At 40.4% G+C, this 20,173-nt stretch overlaps 1 protein-coding gene across 1 annotated transcript; it reads right to left on the bottom strand.

The window, feature by feature from the left end:
• Positions 1–1,554: 1,554 nt before the first annotated feature.
• Positions 1,555–15,699, bottom strand: LOC119741316 (poly [ADP-ribose] polymerase 1-like; the record flags this gene model as incomplete). Its single annotated transcript, XM_038217066.1, has 11 exons — positions 1,555–2,026; positions 3,126–3,240; positions 4,463–4,652; positions 6,631–6,783; positions 8,125–8,223; positions 9,078–9,209; positions 10,079–10,204; positions 10,620–10,703; positions 12,843–12,965; positions 13,392–13,593; positions 15,557–15,699. Coding segments are annotated over 11 exons (1,434 nt in total), but the record flags the coding sequence as incomplete, so codon positions are not given.
• Between the last annotated feature and the right edge of the window lie 4,474 nt (positions 15,700–20,173).

Genomic DNA, 20,173 nt, shown 5'->3' with positions numbered 1-20,173 from the left:
TTCCTTTGCTTTGTCATTTAACCAGTTCAAGCCGGAATTATTTAACCTTTATATTGCCTTTCACTCAATCTTATAAGCAAGGCGCATTGAAGCCATCAACCTCGGGCAGGACCCTCATATTTCCGGCTTCACTCACTGTGAGCGGGTTGCTGACAGATATTTCCAGCCTCACTCCCTGCGTGTTTATCTGTCATCTGTTCTGAATACCGCAAAACTTTAGTGTCTATACACGTCATCCGGCGCAAACTGGTTAAAACCTCACTCATCAAATGAACACTAGAGTTTAGAGTCAAATCCAGGCTGGAACTCACGCCAATTCTAGTATGAGTCAATGTACAAGTTGACTTAAAAAACATTCCAATCTACAGAAAGAGACAAAAACAAAGCTAAACTGGTATCTTTTTACATTAAAAAAGTTACAATACAACCAAAACATATCTGATGCTCAACTTTTGATGTCATGAATGTGTCAACTGAATACATGGCTTTCATATTCCTGAAACAATTTCAAGCTACAAAACTGCTAAGGGCAAACAAGTGTGGGTTTTTTACAAAATAAGTTTCACAATTATACAGTACTAAGTTGTATAATCAATTGATTAATTTGCAAACTTTTTGTATTAACATGGATTAAAAATACTTATAAGACAAACGAATGCCAAGAAAGGAAAAATGATGCGACAATGTGCTACCTCGAAGAAAACCTTGCTAAAATCAAATGATTTTTTGTTATTACTTTGTCATAACTTTGAACAGAATGTATGATTCATGCATAACAATGATGCAAAAACAAACACTGGTAAAAATCATTTTTCCAATCCTTTTCTCACAGACCTTTATAGTGAACATGTGACGCCAAATTTCAGATTTAAGTCATTTCTTGCTTCTTAAGACTCTTTTAACATCGTTACTAAGACAAATTGGAGTTGAATCAATTGCTAAAGGTACAACTTTATCTTTGTTTCTGAGTGCAGACAAGTATATAAATTCCCATCAATGAGAAGTACTGTGGCGAAACAGGGCACCTACAGACTAGTCTAATCTATGAATTATGTATGCGCGCATAGGTCATTGATATTAATGGTGCGCGTAGACTAATCCGCAATGAATTATATGGCGTGACTTGAGCATCAATAATGCATGAGCGCCCGTAAGCCAATCACCAGCGCGCATTGCCCAAAATCAGGGCGCTTATAAAGAGGTGCTTGACATCGCCTAGCCAGTTCGTTTCAAGATGGCGACGGTGATGCAAAACTGTTACATCGTTGTGTTAATCCAGTGAAACCTAGTGGCTAGGCGATGTCAAGCACCACTTTATAAGCGCCCTGATCTTGCGCAATGCACCCTGGTGATAGGCTTACGCGCGCTCATGCATTATTGATGCTCAAGTCACGCCATATAATTCATTGCGGATTAGTCTACGCGCACCATTAATATTAATGACCCATTAATATTAATGACCTATGCGCGCATACATAATTCATAGCGATTAGACTAGTCTGTAGGTGCCCTGTTTCGCCACATTACCCTCACATCCAAAAATTTGGTAAAATACAAATCGCCAGGCTGCTCAACATGCGGACCTAATTTAAGGTCTTTTACCCTCTTTCACTTCCGTTCAAACTTTTTGGGGTAATCCAATGAATTTAGAGAAATTTTTCCCTCAAAATATGATCTTCCCTACAAGTAGTCGTGTAGTCGTCCCTCTCCATGGCAAAAATGAGTGATTTTCACATCAAATTCTTCTCCAAAATAAAGCTGAGCAAATTTATGAGCAAGGCGTATATATGGCAGAAAATCACTCACGAGCTGGAAACGAAAAACTGCATGACGGTTGCTTTGAAACCCGCTGTGTTTTTGCTATAAAAACCAAATACCTCCTCTGTTCTGTTCAGTAATTTTCCAGTGCTGAGCAGCTCGATGTAATTGGCCTCGGATGTTAAGACGGAAAATAAGCAACTAATAGATGAAATTCATCTTGATGAGATACTTCATGCGGATCTGTGACACGTCGTACACGATGAATCTGTTGAGCCGGGTTAAAGAAAAGAATCACAGTTGCCCACAGATGTCATCATACACCATATTAAAAACAAAAATTAACAAAAGCCCCAAATCAGTGGTGCGCATCCGCGAGGAATGGCAGAGTTGTCCCCTCTTTTGATTGAGGAGGATGGGCTGAGGGATACCGTACTCCCAGATTTTTGTGCTAAACAAAATGTAAAAAAAAAATTATAAGTTTTGAAAAAAAGGACAATAAATTAATGTGTATGACAGTGCGAATCATCATTTACATATTAGCACCTGTATTACATTGTATTAGGTTATGTTTATTCATGGATAAAACCATAGAGTGCTCGGGCGTTTTCTGGCGGTACAGCGAGTGATAAGCAGGATGTTCTCAGGTGCTACAGTGACTAAAGGGCTGAAAAGCACACATTATGCATGTATCTACTGGTATGTATACTATGAACAGCGCCACCTAGAGTCAAATGGTGCCTCCCCTTCCCTTCCCCCCCCAAAAAAAACTTTGTGCTTGAACTGGTCTGCACGCGTACGATTCAAAATATCAATCTGAATTCACACAAACTTGTTGCATCTTCATGAGTGGGCTAGGCAATTGACTATTCTCTCTTACGTAAGATGGAATTTTGCATCGGGGGGGGGGGGGGATGTAAATCAATATTAGGTGTAACCGTTCGTTGATATATTAACACTGTATACTCAGTTATGTACATCAGATTCGATCCCGTAAGCTTGGTGGTCAAGTGGTAAGACGTCTGCACTAGAAAGCAGGAGGTCGTGGGTTCGAGTCCCACCCGAGTGATTTTTCCAACTTTCACTCGGGAGGTAACACACTAAGTATACAGTGTAAATATGTTGGTGAAGGGCAAAACCTTATATTGATATTCTCTCTTTGTTACTGTTGCGAAGACACTTGTGCAAAATTTTATAATATATCAATTACTGCATTAATATTCTGGCATTTTCAGCATGGTTTGTGGATAATTGGTCACAACTGCTCTTTTTTTTACAGTGCATAGTAGCTTAAGGCCAGAATCACCCAGTCCAAACCCTCATAACTCTCTGAAATTCTATAAATGCTAACTTGATGTAAAGGATACTCGTTATACAGCAGACTTGAGTAGCTAGAGGTGCTCTTAGCCTTCCCTGTGGGCACAATGGTGCCATCATCCAGGGTGATTTGACCTTTTGGATCTGGGTAGGTCCCACCAATTCCTGGTAAAGAAAAACAAGTGAAAAAAAACACAAACAGTTTCAGCGATGATATTTTATCGTGGAAGCATTAAAATGACATAAGTGTGGGCCCTAATGTTCGCACACACAAAAATGAAAGTTTGAAACACATTACATCAAAAAAGAGTACAATATTTGGAGAGTGGGACACGCATGGTCAGACATTCTAAGACATTTGTCAAAACACAAATACGTGCAGAAGTGTAAGGTCAAAACAGTCAGAATGGCACATTTTGTTTTTAGCGCAATTGTCCAACTACTGTGAAATGAAAACAAATTCCCAGCTCAGTAGTACTAATTGCAATTCTAAACATTGACTTTAAAACAGAGACTTTATGTGTTGGAAGGTATTTCAGAGGGTATACTTTGTCATGTTAGTCTAGTAACAATGAATGCGCAAAAGGTTCACACACTGTTTAGTATACTCCCAAGGACAATGCTTTGTGTTTTCCTTTGTCCCTGTTATATAACACACTCCCATAGACTAAGCACACAAACCTACCACAGAGGACCGTTTTGAACAAAAGACCCAACTCTTGAGGACTGCAAGGATCTGTTGTTCTCCCTTTGTGTGTCTGTCCTCGGGGGTTATGTAGAACAAGTAAACTTACAATGTATGCCTACCCAAGCTATACACAAATCCGGCAGCAGCCATTTTCTGTGGAAGTACCAGGCTCGCGTGAGTCACGCTCAGGTACTACACACGCACCCCGGGCTCCTTCAACCAATAGGAACACCAAAATGCGTGTGCGCTTCCGTCTTTAAGGACACATGCAGCATGCACGTGAGTATGACACCACCGCAGTAAAAGCTTCTAATTCCGATCGCCGGATTCCACAATACAAAACCATTTCCCTCCAACTCTACTTCAATACATGAGGCCTATTGTTTGTTCCCAGCCCACATCCCAAAAGTCATTAGTCGTGAGTGACAACAAGCACCCGAGAGGGGATAAAAGTTGACAAAGAAAACAAATGGCAGGAGGAGGTGAGATCAACTGCCTTTTTTTTCTTGGAGCATTTATTAACAAAGCTGTGTTTTTTTCATTGTTTTACTTGACAAGCAGAACAAATCACCAGTGACTACTAGTTTTAGAGTACAGCGTTCTCTCTTTTTCCTCTCTGACGGGTAACCGAATGCCTGTGACGATTTTCGGATACTGGTTTCAATACCCGTCAATGCCCAGCCCTAGCATGGTGCTTACCCTTGGTGCTATGTTTCCCACTAGGTAGCTGGGTGATGTAGGAGGAACTAGTCAGCTCATGCATGTTGCCGATAGCAACCTCACACAGCAGCATCAGGCCCGTCGAGTTGTTGCGGTTAGTGAAGCAGTAGTTGGCGCTCTTGGACACCATGTCGGCAAAGTACACGCCCTTGCCAAACATGTAACCCGTCTGGTGGGACAAACAAATCCAAGACGGACGTGGTGAATTAGTCAAAATTAAACCTGAAAAACTACACATTGTGGTGTTGGTACTATGGCTTTTGAAAAATTTGTAAACAAAAGGGAAATATACGCTGAAAATATCTCAACTATTTGTGGTCGGAGTTGCAGCGTCCAGATTCAAAGCTAATATTTGTACATGGCAAACCTTTTCAGCTGTGAGTCCCAACACACATGTTCTTATTCATGCAAGTTGAAGTACCCAGCAGACCTAGCCTGGGTGTTTAGGCTTGATTCCTTCTGTTACAAGATAATATGTGACCTGTTCTGTCAAAATCAGACTTTTCTGGGCATAAGGTTGAAAATAATATTTTTACATATTGTTAACATATGTTCTTTTTCCTTTTAATAGGTGGTTTAATTTTTGAAACCGGTCACTCCTGGGCAGAGTTATGCTATTTTGAAGTTCATTGTGTCAAAAAGTAGAAAACGGAGAAAATGGCCACGAACGTCACAAAACAGTTATTTCTTTAACTGATATACCTTATCAAAATCATCAAAAATAGTATATGTAGAGTTCAAATTAGGGTTTCAAACTTTTATAATATATTTTATTACAACTATGCAAAAATTTGGAAATCGATAAAAATCACCCCCACAGCGTTTTTTGGCCCTATCTGAATTTCAACCTCTGCCCAGAAGCGTCTACTTTTGACAAAACAGGTCACATATCAGTACGCTTGGGGACTCAGGCCGTGTCCGAATCACTTGACTACAACCGGGAATAACAGGCACACCCTATTGAAGCCACTGGCCAATGTCTGCAGCCACTTCCCATAGTCCTGTGTGATATATTCCAGCCGTAGCCACGTGATTCGGGCACGGCTGAAGAAAAGGACTCTACAAGACTGCAACTCAGAGATTTGCTTCAATTGAGATTTACTACGGGCTCACCGTGCGAACAAGAGAGGGCGCTGTTTTACCACTTTCAAGAGCCCAGTGGATGGGACGCACCTCGTACGCGTACTGGTTTGCACAAGTACTGAGCGAAGTAACACAACTAACTTTATTCTAAATGTGCATAAAGGCGTCGTCGGCAATGTATTCAAACGTCTCTCCTAGTGGTCTTCCCCAACTCTCGCTTGTAACCGTTAAAGGGGTAGTTGTTCACTGAAGTCATGAGGAATTTATCTCTACAAACTGATTCACATGCACTAACTAAAGAAAGTACCAAGTGGTACTACCCACGGCGGCTGGGTAACATGTGAAGACGCCTTTAATACGGCACTGTCTGTGCACCTGAATGGGGCGTGATCTAATCTGCAAAAATATGCAAATTAGACTCATGCGCATTAAGTTTTCAAAAGTGGTCTTCGAATGCAAAGCTGTAATACTTGAGTGATATGAATACAATATATGTGACCTGTTCTGTCAAAATCAGACTTTTCTGGGCATAGGTCAAAAATGAGATTTTTGCATATTGTTAAAATATGTTCTGTTTCCTTTTAATAGGTGGTTTAATTTTTGAAACCGGTCATTCCTGGGCAGAGTTATGCTATTTTGAAGTTCATTGTGTCGAAAAGTAGAAAACAGAGAAAATGGACACAAACGTCACAAAACAGACATTTCTTTAACTGATATACCTTAGCCAATCATCAAAAATACTATAATTAGAGATCAAATTAGGGTTTCAAACTTTTATAGTATATTTTAGACATGCTCGGGATTACAAATATGCAAAAATTAGAAAATGGAAAAAAGTAACCCCCACAGCTTTTTTTGGCCCTGTCTCAATTTCAACCTCTGCCCAGAAGCGTTTACTTTTGACAGAACAGGTCACATACCGGGTATGGCGGAGTAAACTGTCCAGAGTCCACCCACCAACCCACCACCCACCCACCAACCAACCAACATAAGCAGCTCAAGTCAACGGAGAGTTTCACACCCGCTGTGGGAAAAAAAAAACACCTTGTAACAAAGCAACTCACAGCTGGGGCTTCAGGCGGGGCGATGCGCAGGCCCTGTGACAGGATACCACAGTAGTTTGATAGTCTGGAGCCGTGCCACAGCAGCATGCGGTTATGCAGCTTCTTGAATGGTTTGTAACGTGCTGTCTCATCTCCTCGATCCAGACGAAATACCTGTAGAAAACGACGACATACAGGACAACTCAAGGTAGGATTTGCTTAGAGTGTTATGACTGTCAGTGACCTGTCTGTGAAGGTTTCTTACAAATTTTAAAGAGGTTGTGGAATGCTCGAAGACATTTCCGTCATTTTTTGGGTACATGTAGCCTAAGGTGTGATGAAATAAAAACGACTATTGTTTCTGTCATAAAATGAGTACAAAAGGTACTTTTGAGAGCTGTTTTTCAAGTCCTGTCATGCCTGTTTCGACCCGAACGTGCAATTTGTGTAAAAGTCGTCGTTGCGGGCAGCAAACAAAACACAGTAATTCGTGACGTAATAAACAGGACTCCAGATGCAGAGTAGCATAAACGAGTCCTGTTTATTACGTCACGATTTACTGTGTTTTGTTTGCTGCCCGCAACAACGACTTTTACACAAATTGCAAGTTCGGGTCGAAACAGGACCTGAAAAATAGCTCTCAAAGTACCCTTTGTACTCATTTCATGACAGAAACAATAGTCGTTTTTATTTCATCACACCTTAGGCTACATATACCCAAAAAATGACGGAAATGTCTTCGAGCATTCCACAACCTCTTTAATATCAGACTTCTGTTATACAGTTGGCAGCAATTCAGAAAGACCTCAATCAATCCTCAGATTTAATGAGTTAAGGGCTCAAAAGCAGGCTCTCTTTAAGCATCATCACTATTAGCATTTTTGCAACTTCAACTCAACCTCAGTTCCCGATCCCAACAGCAGGGCATGGAGCGCATACAAGTCAATAATGTTCAGAACCCTGGAATCAGGGAATGAAACGGTCAGACATTGGATTGCTAGGTGATTTCACATCATAGAAGAAATTGTACAAACCCCTACCACTAACAGTTTGTTTTCTATTTTTACACTGATCCAGATTTTTTCAGAAGCCATGAACCACGAAAATTAGTAACATTTGAGTGACTCTTCCTGTGAGTATGCGCATGTATTTGGCACCACTTCAACATTAAACCCCTCCCCCTCCACCCCCAACACCCTTCCACCTCCACCTCCAAACCCCCCCCCCCCCCAGATTTAAACTGGAATGTCATGGGAAAGAAAGGCCTTTGCGTTAAAGCCATTGTGAGCTTTTGTCAAGAACACAAAGACACATGAAAAGACATGAATTAGGGTGTGAAGAGTCGGAATAAGGAAGGAAGCAACAGACCAAAAAAAAAAAAAAATATTGAAAAGTAAATGAAGGGCAAAACCTAATTTGATTTATATCACCCCGACGCAAAATTCCATCTTATAATAGAAAAGTAAATACTTGAAAAGAAAGAGTTGATGGGAATAATAGGGTCTCAGGACTGACCTCCTCCACTTTGAGTTTGTAGGAGCTGTGAGTGGCACCGTGGGTGTTCTTAGTGTACACCTCAATCATCTTGAACTCATCACTGCCTTGAGGAACAACCTGTTGAGAAACGGACAAAGCCTTATCAGTTAGAAGACTGTTGTCTAATCTTTGTGAAAAAAATCCTTTTAAGGGTACAAATCTACATCTACAGCACGTGTCCTCAACAGACAGTATTTTTGATTCTTAAAAAGACATTAAGACAAGAAGCGTTTATAGTGCAAGGGCGAATCCAGAACACAAGTTTTTTTGGGGGGGGGGAGCAAACACAATTGTGGTCGTTCACAAAGTGGGTCCAAAAAATTACGGCGTGGGGTTCAGTGCCCGCTCATGGGCCGTGAATATTTTTTGGATTCTAGATGCTCTGTGGTGCGATCTGTGGCAATTTCTGACCACTTTTACCAATTTTGTTTAGGAAAAGATGGTGGTGTACACAGTGCCTGCCTTTATTGCGACATCACGAAAAAACAAATGGGTTTTGGGGGGGGGGGGGGGGCATGGCCCCCGTTGGCCCCCGTTGGCCCCCTGAATCTTCCCTGGTTATCAACTATAGAGTACCGAAGTGAATACATCACGCTCACAAAATGTGTGTAAAAGACAATTTAGCGTGTGATTCAGCCCATGAACCAACATGCGCGCATACTCCATTCGTTTGCACGACGCTTTCTGGTTCTAAATGATGTCACACTTCGGTACTCTATTACTAAGGCTGTCTATCTGTTCCCTTCACCGGTGGTGCCATGTACATGTATACATCAATACACAAAATCAGCTGCAGATCTGCATTATGTTTCGGCTGACAGCTTGTTTTGGCTCAGCAAATACTTCACGTGCTTAGTAAAGTTTTGAACTAAGCAGCCATGATTTTGTTCGAGGTTTCAAGTTTGACAGTATCAATTCAATGAGTTTCTAACCTCCATGAGACACTTGAGTTTCTCGTAGTTAGCGTCGATTGGATTCTGCTCGGCCTGGGTTCCTCGGCTGGCTTTCAACAGGCTGTAGGCAACCTCTATCTCCAGCAAGCTATCAAGCATCTTTGTCTTCAGCTGAATTAAAAATACAAGTATCCAAATGAAAATACAGCAAACTTCAGCAACCAAATTAGCAACCTTGTGGATCACATGATCCACAAGGTTAAATTCAAGTTCAAAGTAAAGGTCAAAAGGTCATCATACTTCAAATTACTCCGACATGAAAAGTCATAGTACATGTATTTTGATTCCTTATGATGTTACCTTTCCAAAGCAACCAACACCAACAAATTTGGCACACAGGTTATGGAGAAAAGGTCATTTGAATATTGGCGGCCTCGCCCATTTTGCCCAAAATCACCAAACAATGGTGGGTGGTAATGCAAAAACTGTTCGTCCGATGAAGCTAAAACTTAAAATTTCAGCTCTTTCAGCCTAAATTACACTAAAAAAGAGCAAATTTGAAGCAGGTGGGGTTTAATCCATTGGGTGATTTGACATGGAATGACCCTTCCCTCTTAATAAGAACCATATGCAGGAAGAGCAGATGGCAATATGAGCCTATTAGTGCTTACTCCACTGTGCAGGACACACTTTGCACACGTTGATTCGCTATGTATGGGCTCTGTGCGCAAGTACCCCCTCAATGGTAAGAGAGGGAGAGTTGGGAAGACCACTGGGAGAGACATTCCAAAGCACTGTCGGCGACACCTGACTCTCATGTGATGATGATATGGCTTGGTGCACATTAAGTATAACATTAGTAATGCGTACTTTGTGCTATACGTGCAAGTACTGTCTACTGGGTTCTTGAAAGAGGAAAAAAAGCGTCCTCTCTTGATCTTCAACCAGTCTAAGCCACAAGTGACGGGGGAGTCAGTCAGTCAGTCAGTCAGCGGGTTAGTCAGTGAGTTTATAGGTACAAGAAGGACAAAGAAACCCACCTGTATGACTTCCAACGTGTTCAGGAGGGGGATGGATTCGAAGCCGAAGTTATGAGGAATGAGAGTAAAGAATCTGTTGGTAGCGTCTAGCATGGCGTTCCTGCTAGCATTACCGGCCTCAATCAGCTGGAGTTATTAAAGGAAACAAAGGGAGTAGTAAATCAATGCTCTAGGGCATAGAGCAGCATTTAAGGAAATAGTTACTGGTTTGTTTCTTACTATATATTGGTGCAAATCAAAGATGTAACAAAAGCCCAGATGGGACTGAAAACCCCATCCACATGTGGACCAGGCAGGAATCGAACCCGGGCCATAGAGGTGGAAGGCGAGGAAAGTAACCACTGTGCCAACCTGACTCCCAAAGTGGGATACTACTATAAAAACCGAGATTGGGTTTAAACCACAAAAAAATAGCAGACTCCCATCTTCACCAAGTTCGTGATGACAGTAACCGCATGTAACATTTACCAAAAGTATGTCCACAATAAGTACGGATTTGAAACCTATTAAAATGAAAGGAAAAAATAATGAAGTGGCTTACTGTTTGAAGCTCTGTCAGCACAGAGTAGGCGTTCTGTATCTGGGAGCGAGATAACTTCCCCAGAGGCATCTTGTCCATGTCGATCTAGAAGAGATAAATCCCCCATTATTTTCCCACTTTAGATGGTAATTACATTTTCACTTGCAATAAGAAAAATACATTCCTCCCATTCTGTCTTAAGCCGTGTCCGCACTGGACTTTTTTTTTGGGAGGTTTTAACGAGACGATAGTAAAATGAGAAATGGTCAAATGTGACCACTGTCCGCACTTGGACTTTCGACACGGGAAATTTTACCCAGACCGCGTGGGAGAATGTAACCGAGCTGTCACTGTGTCAGTGTAATGACTCACCGTACGCAGAAAACAAACTGCCGATCACATTTTCAGCCACCGATACGCTCAGTAATATTACACACGCCATTTGCATGCATAACATAATCGTTTACACGATATTATTTCATCTTCACACGCTAAATCTTGACGGAAAACCCTAGTATTTCCGACGCATTGTGATGCACGACATCGAAGCCATGCCGCTGTACGATATTCCGTGCGGCAGCAGTGCCATCGGTATTCGTTGGTTCCCATCGCATTGCTAACAGAATCAAAGCTATGATGTAGGACCAGAACCAGTGACTACGGCCTACGTACGGTACCAGACCATGATGCGCCGTGCATGACTACAGTAGCGTAACAGCCTAACAGGACGAATTTGGATCATAGAAAATACGGTGGAGAAAGAGAATTTCTGCAAATTAATTCCCACAATGTGATCTCTCTTTTCTGTGTATGTATTTCTCCGTTGAAATATATTTGTAACGAGATTTTACCGCTCGGACTTGATGATACACCGCAGCGTGTTTCTACAAAATTTTCCGCCACTGCACGTGCAGGTTCGTGCGGTCTTTGTATGCATAGGGCGCTAGGGCCGGATGAACGCTTTCCTGAGACGATTTTACCGACTCGCACTGTCCGCACTGGACTTATCGTCTCGGGAAAAGTGACCTGGTCAGTTTTCCTGGGCACCCGGTCAATTTTCCTGGGCAGCAGTTGGCCAGTAAAAGTAACTGCTGGACTCAGGAAAAGTAACTGAGAGGAAAACGTCCCAGGCTGTCCCGCACTGGACTTAAAATGGGAAAAGTACCCATAGTCTCGGTTAGTTTGACCAAAAAAAGTCCAGTGCGGACAGGGCTTAAACCATCTAAAACTTGTACTACATTGTATTACATTGTGTCTATTCATTGATGAATCCATAAAGCCATAGAGGGTACTCATGCAGTTTTGGGCACCAAAGGGAGTGATAGGTGGGGCAGTTTGGGGCAATACAGTGATTTCACTCATCATGAGTACAGAAAAAACTTCTTCTTCTTCATTGCCAGAATACAAATAAAATCGGTGACAAATTTTGAGACCACTAACATAGTGTGAGCTGACTCAGATGGTGGAGCCCTGGTATAGTATTCTGGAGGTCAGGGTTCAAATTCTGCTTCTTCAACTGTTAATTGATTCCGTGTAGGATTTGACTGTTGAAATAATATTACAGCCTCTTTACGGAAAATCCTGGCAACTGAAGTTCCAATCCATATTTAGCAACATATCTCATTACCAATGCCAGGAACATTCAACTTCCGTCTGCTAATGATAAATTTCAATTTCCGTATATAAGTTGTCAAGCCGAATGATATATTATAACCCTAACCCCCTAGGCCTTTTTGCTAGGAACCATCCTCAATCCTCCAAAATTTGACAACAGCACCTAAATTCTTCAAAATTTTCAGACAGTCCTGCCTCAAAATGCATTCATCCTCAATCCTCCAAAATCATCCTCATCCAAAAATGTTGCACTTATGTTCAAATGAAGGGTACCCAGCCCCTCAATCCTTCAAAATCGTCAGACAGTTCTGCCTCAAAATACCTATCAGCCTCAATCCTCCAAAATCCTTTTCTGAAAAAAATACCATTCAGCCTCAATCCTCCAAAATCCTTTTCTAAAAAATACCATTCAGCCTCAATCCTCCAAAATCCTTATCTAAAAAAAATACCATTCAGCTTCAATCCTCCATAATCCTCCAAAACCACAAGAAGGATTTTGGAGGATTGAGGAGGGTTAGGGTTAAGGAGAGCAGAGGATGGTGTTTCCACTGCATGTGAAAGAAAACCAATTATGTCCTAAAGACTCATTCCACAGGCTCTGGTCACACACGCTTTGCATGAAAGACTCACCTCAAACTCAACCATAGTCTTTTTCAGAGTGTCGATGTCAAAGATGAGTTTCATCAGGTTCTGGATTTGTGGGTGGAGCTTGGAGTCGATATCGACAGCCTCGTCCAGCTTGGCAATCTCCTCCTGGGGACAAATATCAGTCAAAAACAAAGCTGGTAGTTTGACAAAGAAAGGCACAGGTAAACAAATGGGGACTAAACAAGAATTGGAAACAAAAATGGCAAACAATAAGGCAACCAATGAAAACATGGCAGCAAGAACGAAAAGGATCAAGGACACAAGGCAGCCTGAGCATTTGCAAGGATACCAAGGGCAAGCAGACGAAGACGAATGGAAAACTGGGAAGTATAATCCAGCCAGGAAATGAAAAGGCAAGGAAGCATGGAGCAAGGAAAACAAGGAAGCTCAGATTCCAGAAAAAACAGTGCAGTAAGGAAACATGGCGGACAGGCAGTCCAAAAACAAGGAAGCACTAAATCAGGGTAACAAGGTTTCAATTACAGGAAAACAAAAGCGGGAAAGGGAAGCAATCTTGAAGGGAATACGTACATCATCTCCATAGTCAATATCCAGGGGATAGAATCTATGAGGTATCTTCTCAAAGTTCTTGGTGCCGAAAGGGTTGCCAGTTTTCTCGGTGTAAAGTTCCACAAACTTCCGACGGGCATCAGCCTTATTGCCTCTGTACTGCTCCACCTTGTTGCCCCCGATACCCGTCCCGACACGCCCCCAGGATCTGAAGACCCAGTAGCTGTGAAAAAAAAAATCAGGCAATAATAAAAAAGGGAGACTGGTGAGATTAAGGATTCAGTTAGATAGCCATGCTTGAATCCCTCGTTTTTGAAATTGATTCCAATGCCATTCAGGAGTCAGGAGTCTGATCCAAATTAACTCCCCCCCCCCCCCCCCAAGAGATTTGTGCTTCCGATTTACAGTTTTGCACTGAATCTATTTATGGCACTTTGGTGCAGATTTTACCAAACATTCAGTTTGAGCTTTTGTCAAGCTCTGGACATAAATTATTTTTTTTTAATTCTCCGAGGCTCTGAAATGGGGACCTGAAAATACCTGTAACTCTGTCAGATTTTTTCTGATTCCCATATTCTGTTCATCACTGGAAAGCTTATTCAATGTCATCCCCCCCCCCCCCCCCCCGCCCCATTTTCAAAAATTGGTTCAAGTGACCGATTTTGTGCTGGAGGGTCACAAATAGACTTTTGATATTCCACACTTCACAAAATTCCAATAAATAAAGGGACGTGGAACCAATTTCCTTGAGCTGTTCAGCACAGGAATTTGCTACGAACAAATTTTTTTTCTCAGAACACAAATTTGCTAAGGATAAGTCAACGGCAAAGTGGACACAGCCGAGAAGGTGAAAATCTTCAGAACTACAAGCATAACAACTTCAAATGTGGCATCAAATTAAAGGGGACAAGATATTTCAGTTGAATGGTGTGCCAGTGAGATGGCATTATGGTAACAATTTTTTTTTTTGGTGTCAAAAAAACTGGTTTTGGCGGCTAAAATTATTGATTTTAGGTAGTCGTTTTGGCATTTTGCTTTCAGATGCAAATTGCAAGTGTTGTTGCGAGTTTTTGTTTTTAAGTCAGTGAGAACGGTAGTCTATGCCAAAAGAGATTATCTGGTTTGATAAATATATGCTTTAACTTTAACCAAAACTGGGCGAACAATCTGTAACGCGAGTTACATGTACTGTATCGTGAGTTACCTAAATACATCCCTCTAGAGATTTCATGATTGATTATTTGTTAATAATTTTTTTAATGATTTAAGGGCACTGGAAAGATTTCAATACTACGTGTGTGCCTTTCACCGAAGGAAGAAAAGAATCTTCCAACAATGCACAGTAAGAGAAAATTTCCTAATGCACTTTGCAGGGTATTAAAGCTTTTTCCATGTCCTTTTTGTGTAATGCAATTTACCGAAAATAATCTTATAGCCAAAACAACAGAATCTTATTTTAGACACTTAAAGGGAACATGTAATATGATTTTTATGACTTAAGTACATTTAAAACAGCTTTCTTGCCATGTAACTATGACTTTCCACCTCCTTTGTAGCAGTAAAAGGGAGAAATTTCAACATTTTAGTTTTTATGCTAATGAAAATTTCCATATTCATTAGCCAAAGCGTGATGTCATTCAAGGTACAACAGTAGTGTCTCCATAGCTTTGTGCACAGATATATATATAAAATTTTTCATCATTTTCTGGGAGTAAATTCCACTTTTTACTTGTTTATCATGTTAAACAGCTTGTTTGGACAGTAGTAGTGGCCAATATTTCTTCAAAACTTTTTGTGGGTAATTTTGAAGGACTAATTTTTTTACTGTTCATATGCACTTTTGACGAGGAGTACCTTGTGTGACAAAAGCAAAATAGCGCCCTCTTACATATACTGATGAAAAGATTTGCTAATAATTGAAAAACTACCACTTTCTTGTCACTTCTCATGAAAACAAGTATTAAGATCTTGTATGTATTGTTGCAACACATAGTAATGTGCATGAAAACAAGATGAGCTGAATTTCCACTGCAAGTTTCCTTTAACTTAAAGGAATTTTATGTGAGAGAAATCCACCCTAAATGCTTTGACTTTTACAGGAGAGTTGACGGAAGACAACCGTGGAATTGCAAGCACTATTTCCTGCTCAGGAGCGCTGTGCAACTGGGTCCGCCTTGTCTTCTTACTTTTTGCCCGTGTCACTTTCCAGTATCTGCAGTTTGTAGTAGGAGTTGGACCCTCGTGTCACGTCCACCATACCCAGCGTCGCACTGAATACCATGCCGTGTTCTTTCAGCACATGGGTTGAGTCTTCCAATCCTACATCATAATGAGAGAGAAGAAAATTCAAATGGTCAGTTTTAAGAAGTCACACATGTTCTTCATAAAAGTGCATGCATCTTCCAAGTTCCCAATGTCCGGTTACCAGGATAGGGTAAGGTGAACCTCTTGACGCATTCACAAAGACAAGTGTCATTCTAATACGGTCCAAAGTGTGACATTTTTCCTACCCCTGTTACTTTGGTACTTTGTAATTTGCCGTTCAAGTATAATTAAGAATGACTTTTAACACCATTTTTAGTTGTCGGGTATGTAGTTAGCTATTCATAATCACTCTTGGAGGACGACTGCATTAAGGAGTGCATCAGAATTATAAAATAATAGACGTCAGATGCAACAGGGACAGGAAAAAAAGTGCACCCTAAGTTAATAGAGTGACCCACAAATGCAGGTATGAGCACATTTAGTATTAATTTTAATTGTGCGTACCGGGTACTTTGCACCCTTAGCACACAAACAAGTATTACAAGCGCAGGCATAAACTGGGCGCACCAGTCACACAATGCACATGCCGGTCAGGAAATCTGCGTTCATCGATCGGAAATTAAATGGTCTACTGATCAGGATTTGTGTGAAAAACAAGCTTTCTAACTATCAAGAACATATTAAGATTTTGCTGATGTAGCTGACTAGCTGATACTTGAAAGATTACGATTGTATGATTAAAATCACATCATGGGCATTTCTCTTCATCTTCTCGAGACCAATCACATTTTTCGAATATGCAAATCAGAAAAATACAGAAAACTGTTGCAACCTGACGCCACTTTTTTTCTTTACGTGTATATATCATCTCAATGAAGGTCATTCATTGCAAAAATGATGATAAGACATGAATCTGGGACTGAGAAACATTTCAAATTTTGTTAGGAAATACATAGACAATTTTCTTGACTCTCCATAGACTTTGTACACTATCGCAGGAGTTGCGTCAGGTTGCAACATTTTTTCCAAAAATGCTATTCAGACGATTGAATATTCAATATATTCGGCACAGCCAGTCCAAAAAAGATAACTTGTACTTCTTAACAAACTAGATATATTATAGATGAAACTGCATGAAACCAACAATTTTTCATTCAGTCTTCCGTTGTTATTTTCAAAATATTGTCCAGGGCCCAATTGCATGGCTCTGCAAACCACAGAATTCCGTGCTTATGATCACCATTTTGTGTTAACAGCGCTAGTAGAAAAATGCTGTGCTAACCCTGTAACATGTGTGAGCACAGAATCCTTAGTCATGTGACGTATGCAAAATTCCTTGCTAACCCGTGAACGCTTACCATAAGCACAGAATTTTCTGCTATAGTACGCAGGGATTTTTCACTACGGTAATATAATTAAGCAGAGTCATGAAATTGGGCCCTGATGTTTGCAGATGTTCATTTCAAATAGTGTATCATTTGTTCCAGCTTAAGATTCAAGGTCACCTCTGCATTATTCTCTAATTATTCAGAGAAGGTTGGCGCACTTAAACTGCCTGCTATACAAAAATGTGTCAAAAATTGCCCACGGTACGGTTTCATCTGTGCACTCTGTCGTTAAAAATTAATCAAGTGCCCCATCACGATACGCCCGAGGCCCTGAACCGTCGTTTAAACTGATATTCATCAGATGGCCTTCTATTAACCGGAGGACTACTTGGCATCATCAATAAGTGGTGACTTAAATAGAGCAGAAATAATTTCACCTGATTTTCAATTTTAAAAAAAGTACCTAAATAATATAGTACAAAAAACTCCATTAGACTGATCAACTATACAATTGGCAAGCACTTTTTTGCATTTTCCCCGAGTGGCAGTTTTGTTAAAATGTCACGCACAGATTGTCTTGATACCGAAAGCTCAGGTTGGCATAGTTACCCACTGCGAGGATCTACAATTTGTTTTTTTATTGTGTCAGTTTTGTCAAATAAATCACAGAGTGCCAGATTGCTGCTGGCAACGCAGCCCAAAGCATCCATGTGGTATCCATGGTGATGGTTGAATCTTTCCCCCATATCTTTCTTGCGAGAGAGAGAGAGAAACAAAAAAAGAACAAAGATTCTGTTTGCGCATCACTTTTTGCACCGCATCTTTTCTAAACTTGGATATAGAGTGCTACCATCTGATACTTCGTGGTATGGATTGTCCTGACCTCTGGTCTTAGTCGACTGAGGCATGGCCATTCCAGCATGGATATTAAAGATTGCAATTTGTAAGTGGTCAGTGACAAACAAGGTGCCATAAAGGTTGATTTGATTACGCAGTAGTTCATGCGTGGATATATGGCTTTCTGCCACAACAGAACGAGGGGTGGGGTGGGGATAGGGGGATACGAAGCTTTGATCAGTACAGTGTTGACAGCCAGAACAAATGTGTTTGCAATTTTGCACTTCAAATTTTATATTTAGATGAAAATATTTTGTCACTGCAAAATAAATCAATCCTTGTTTGATATTCCCTGCAAATAGTTCCAGCATGTAGACTTGTTATCTATGTACATGTACCATGAATTAAAGTTAACCTTGTCATTTACAAAAGATGGGTTGGGAACTGAATTGGAAATTCAGTTAAAACAGGTGCAATCTAAAATCCATTACAGAACCTTCAAATGTAACCTTGAAAACATGTACTTTTTAAAGCCAGTTATATACACGTGCTAGTGGTTCATATTGATTGCATGTGTGAGGGAATAAAAATTCTAACCCCCCCCCCCCCCCCGCGCTTTGCCGAATAACATAACGAACTACAAATTTGAATTTCCTACGGTGCTTCTTACGAAGCATCGTTGGAAAGGCCTTCTTTAGTTGATTTCTTCAAAATGACAGCTTGCCAGAAAGAATAATTTCGCAGGGAGTTTAGTTGCCTTACTATCTTTCAACCAAGTATGTTTTTCAACAATAATTACGCTAGTTACTTTTTGGATAGCTGCAAATGATGGACTCTGGCTTTAAAAGACCGAAATGTTAGACCCTCTAAAATTTGTTTAATTGGGAACAAACTTAACCGAATAAGAAACCACTAAAGATGAACTACAGAGAATGGAGTCCTTTTTTCTTATACCAAAAATTCTATGGCAGGAAATATGTTGGCTATTTCACAAACAATCATCTTTTTATATTTTACAAGAACCCTCAGAAAAAAAAGCTTGCAAAGGGTCCACCCCTAAGCTTCATTCAGCACTACAAATGTGACATCCCAAAGTGCAGCTCACAGCCAATCAGAGCTCGCCTCTTTAGATATATGCAAATCATTATGGATTGTTCCATTTCATAATGGGGAGCCCCATGTAGGACTTGGTTCACAGCATTGAGAGATGGTACAACACCCACCAGTCAGAACCTGTCAGAGATTTGACCAGATGCAATTGGAATTTCCAGTCATCAGATATCTATCGGGAGTGTGCGGTTTACGTTATCGCTGCTTTCATCTGGTAAATAACAAGACTGCTCCGCGGTCACTTATCAGCTCAACAGCGCTGTTATGTGTTTGGATGTAATTACTGTAATGCTGACTGTTTCCATGGATTACTAAGCATTCTTGAGAGTGTACTCAGAGGCAGCAGCATATTGGCAATCCCGCAGCTGAACTTCAAAATTCTGCACCAAAAAATGTAAGTTTGTTGTGATGAAACAAAATTCTAATCAACAATTTCTTCGTTTTCAGTCTTTATTTTTTTTTCTTCATTACACTAATATACAATTTTAGCAATGCTCTGGGACTTGTGTAATTGAACTTAGTTAAAGTGTTGCTCTTTTCCTGCATTAACAATTTCAATTATAATTTAAAGGCGCATTCTCCATGCTATTTTCGGCTTCACCTCATAAAAAAGCTTTGTTTTTTAATTGTTATTTTTCTGTAAAAGTTATTCCCTTTGGAATGAGCTATCGAATGAAAAAAATCCACCAACGTTAATATTGAATAATTTCTTCACAAAATTTGAATTATTGGCTGTCAGACAATAATTCGCCTCTTGCAGGGAGGGTTCATTTGTGTGCAAAATGAAATCCCTTTTCAGAGGATTGCAGACGCTATAAATTAGTGGTTTTCCTTAAAACAAAGCACACAAATTGAGAAGTCGTTAAGAGAAAAAAAGTCAATTTTCTGAAGAGCACAGGGTATGCCACTCTACCTACTTTAATTGTTGATGCAAGGTGTTTTTTTTATGGGGGGCTAAGGAACATGCTATGCTACAATGTTTTAAAAATATATATATACACCAAGAGGAGTTCAAAATACAAAGGTGTGACTTACTCTGTAAGAAATGAAATAAAATGGACAAAGATTTTCAAAAATCAAAAACCTTCAAGATTGTGTATTGTCCAATCCCAAATCTCAATGCACATCCCCTTCCATTCAATCAAAACACTTCTTTAATACCACAACTTCATATGCCAACAGTCAGATAAATGTGGAGAAATCGTAGAGCTATATTAAATTACTAGAGCGCTAACTTCGTGTACAAAGTAATGCCTGCTGGGC

Source organism: Patiria miniata, unplaced genomic scaffold, assembly GCF_015706575.1.
Source record: "Patiria miniata isolate m_02_andy unplaced genomic scaffold, ASM1570657v1 HiC_scaffold_5, whole genome shotgun sequence".
Classification (NCBI taxonomy): Eukaryota; Metazoa; Echinodermata; class Asteroidea; order Valvatida; family Asterinidae; genus Patiria; species Patiria miniata.
The sequence above is the reverse complement of the archived record's forward strand: the minus strand, read 5'-3'. Positions and strand labels throughout refer to the sequence as shown.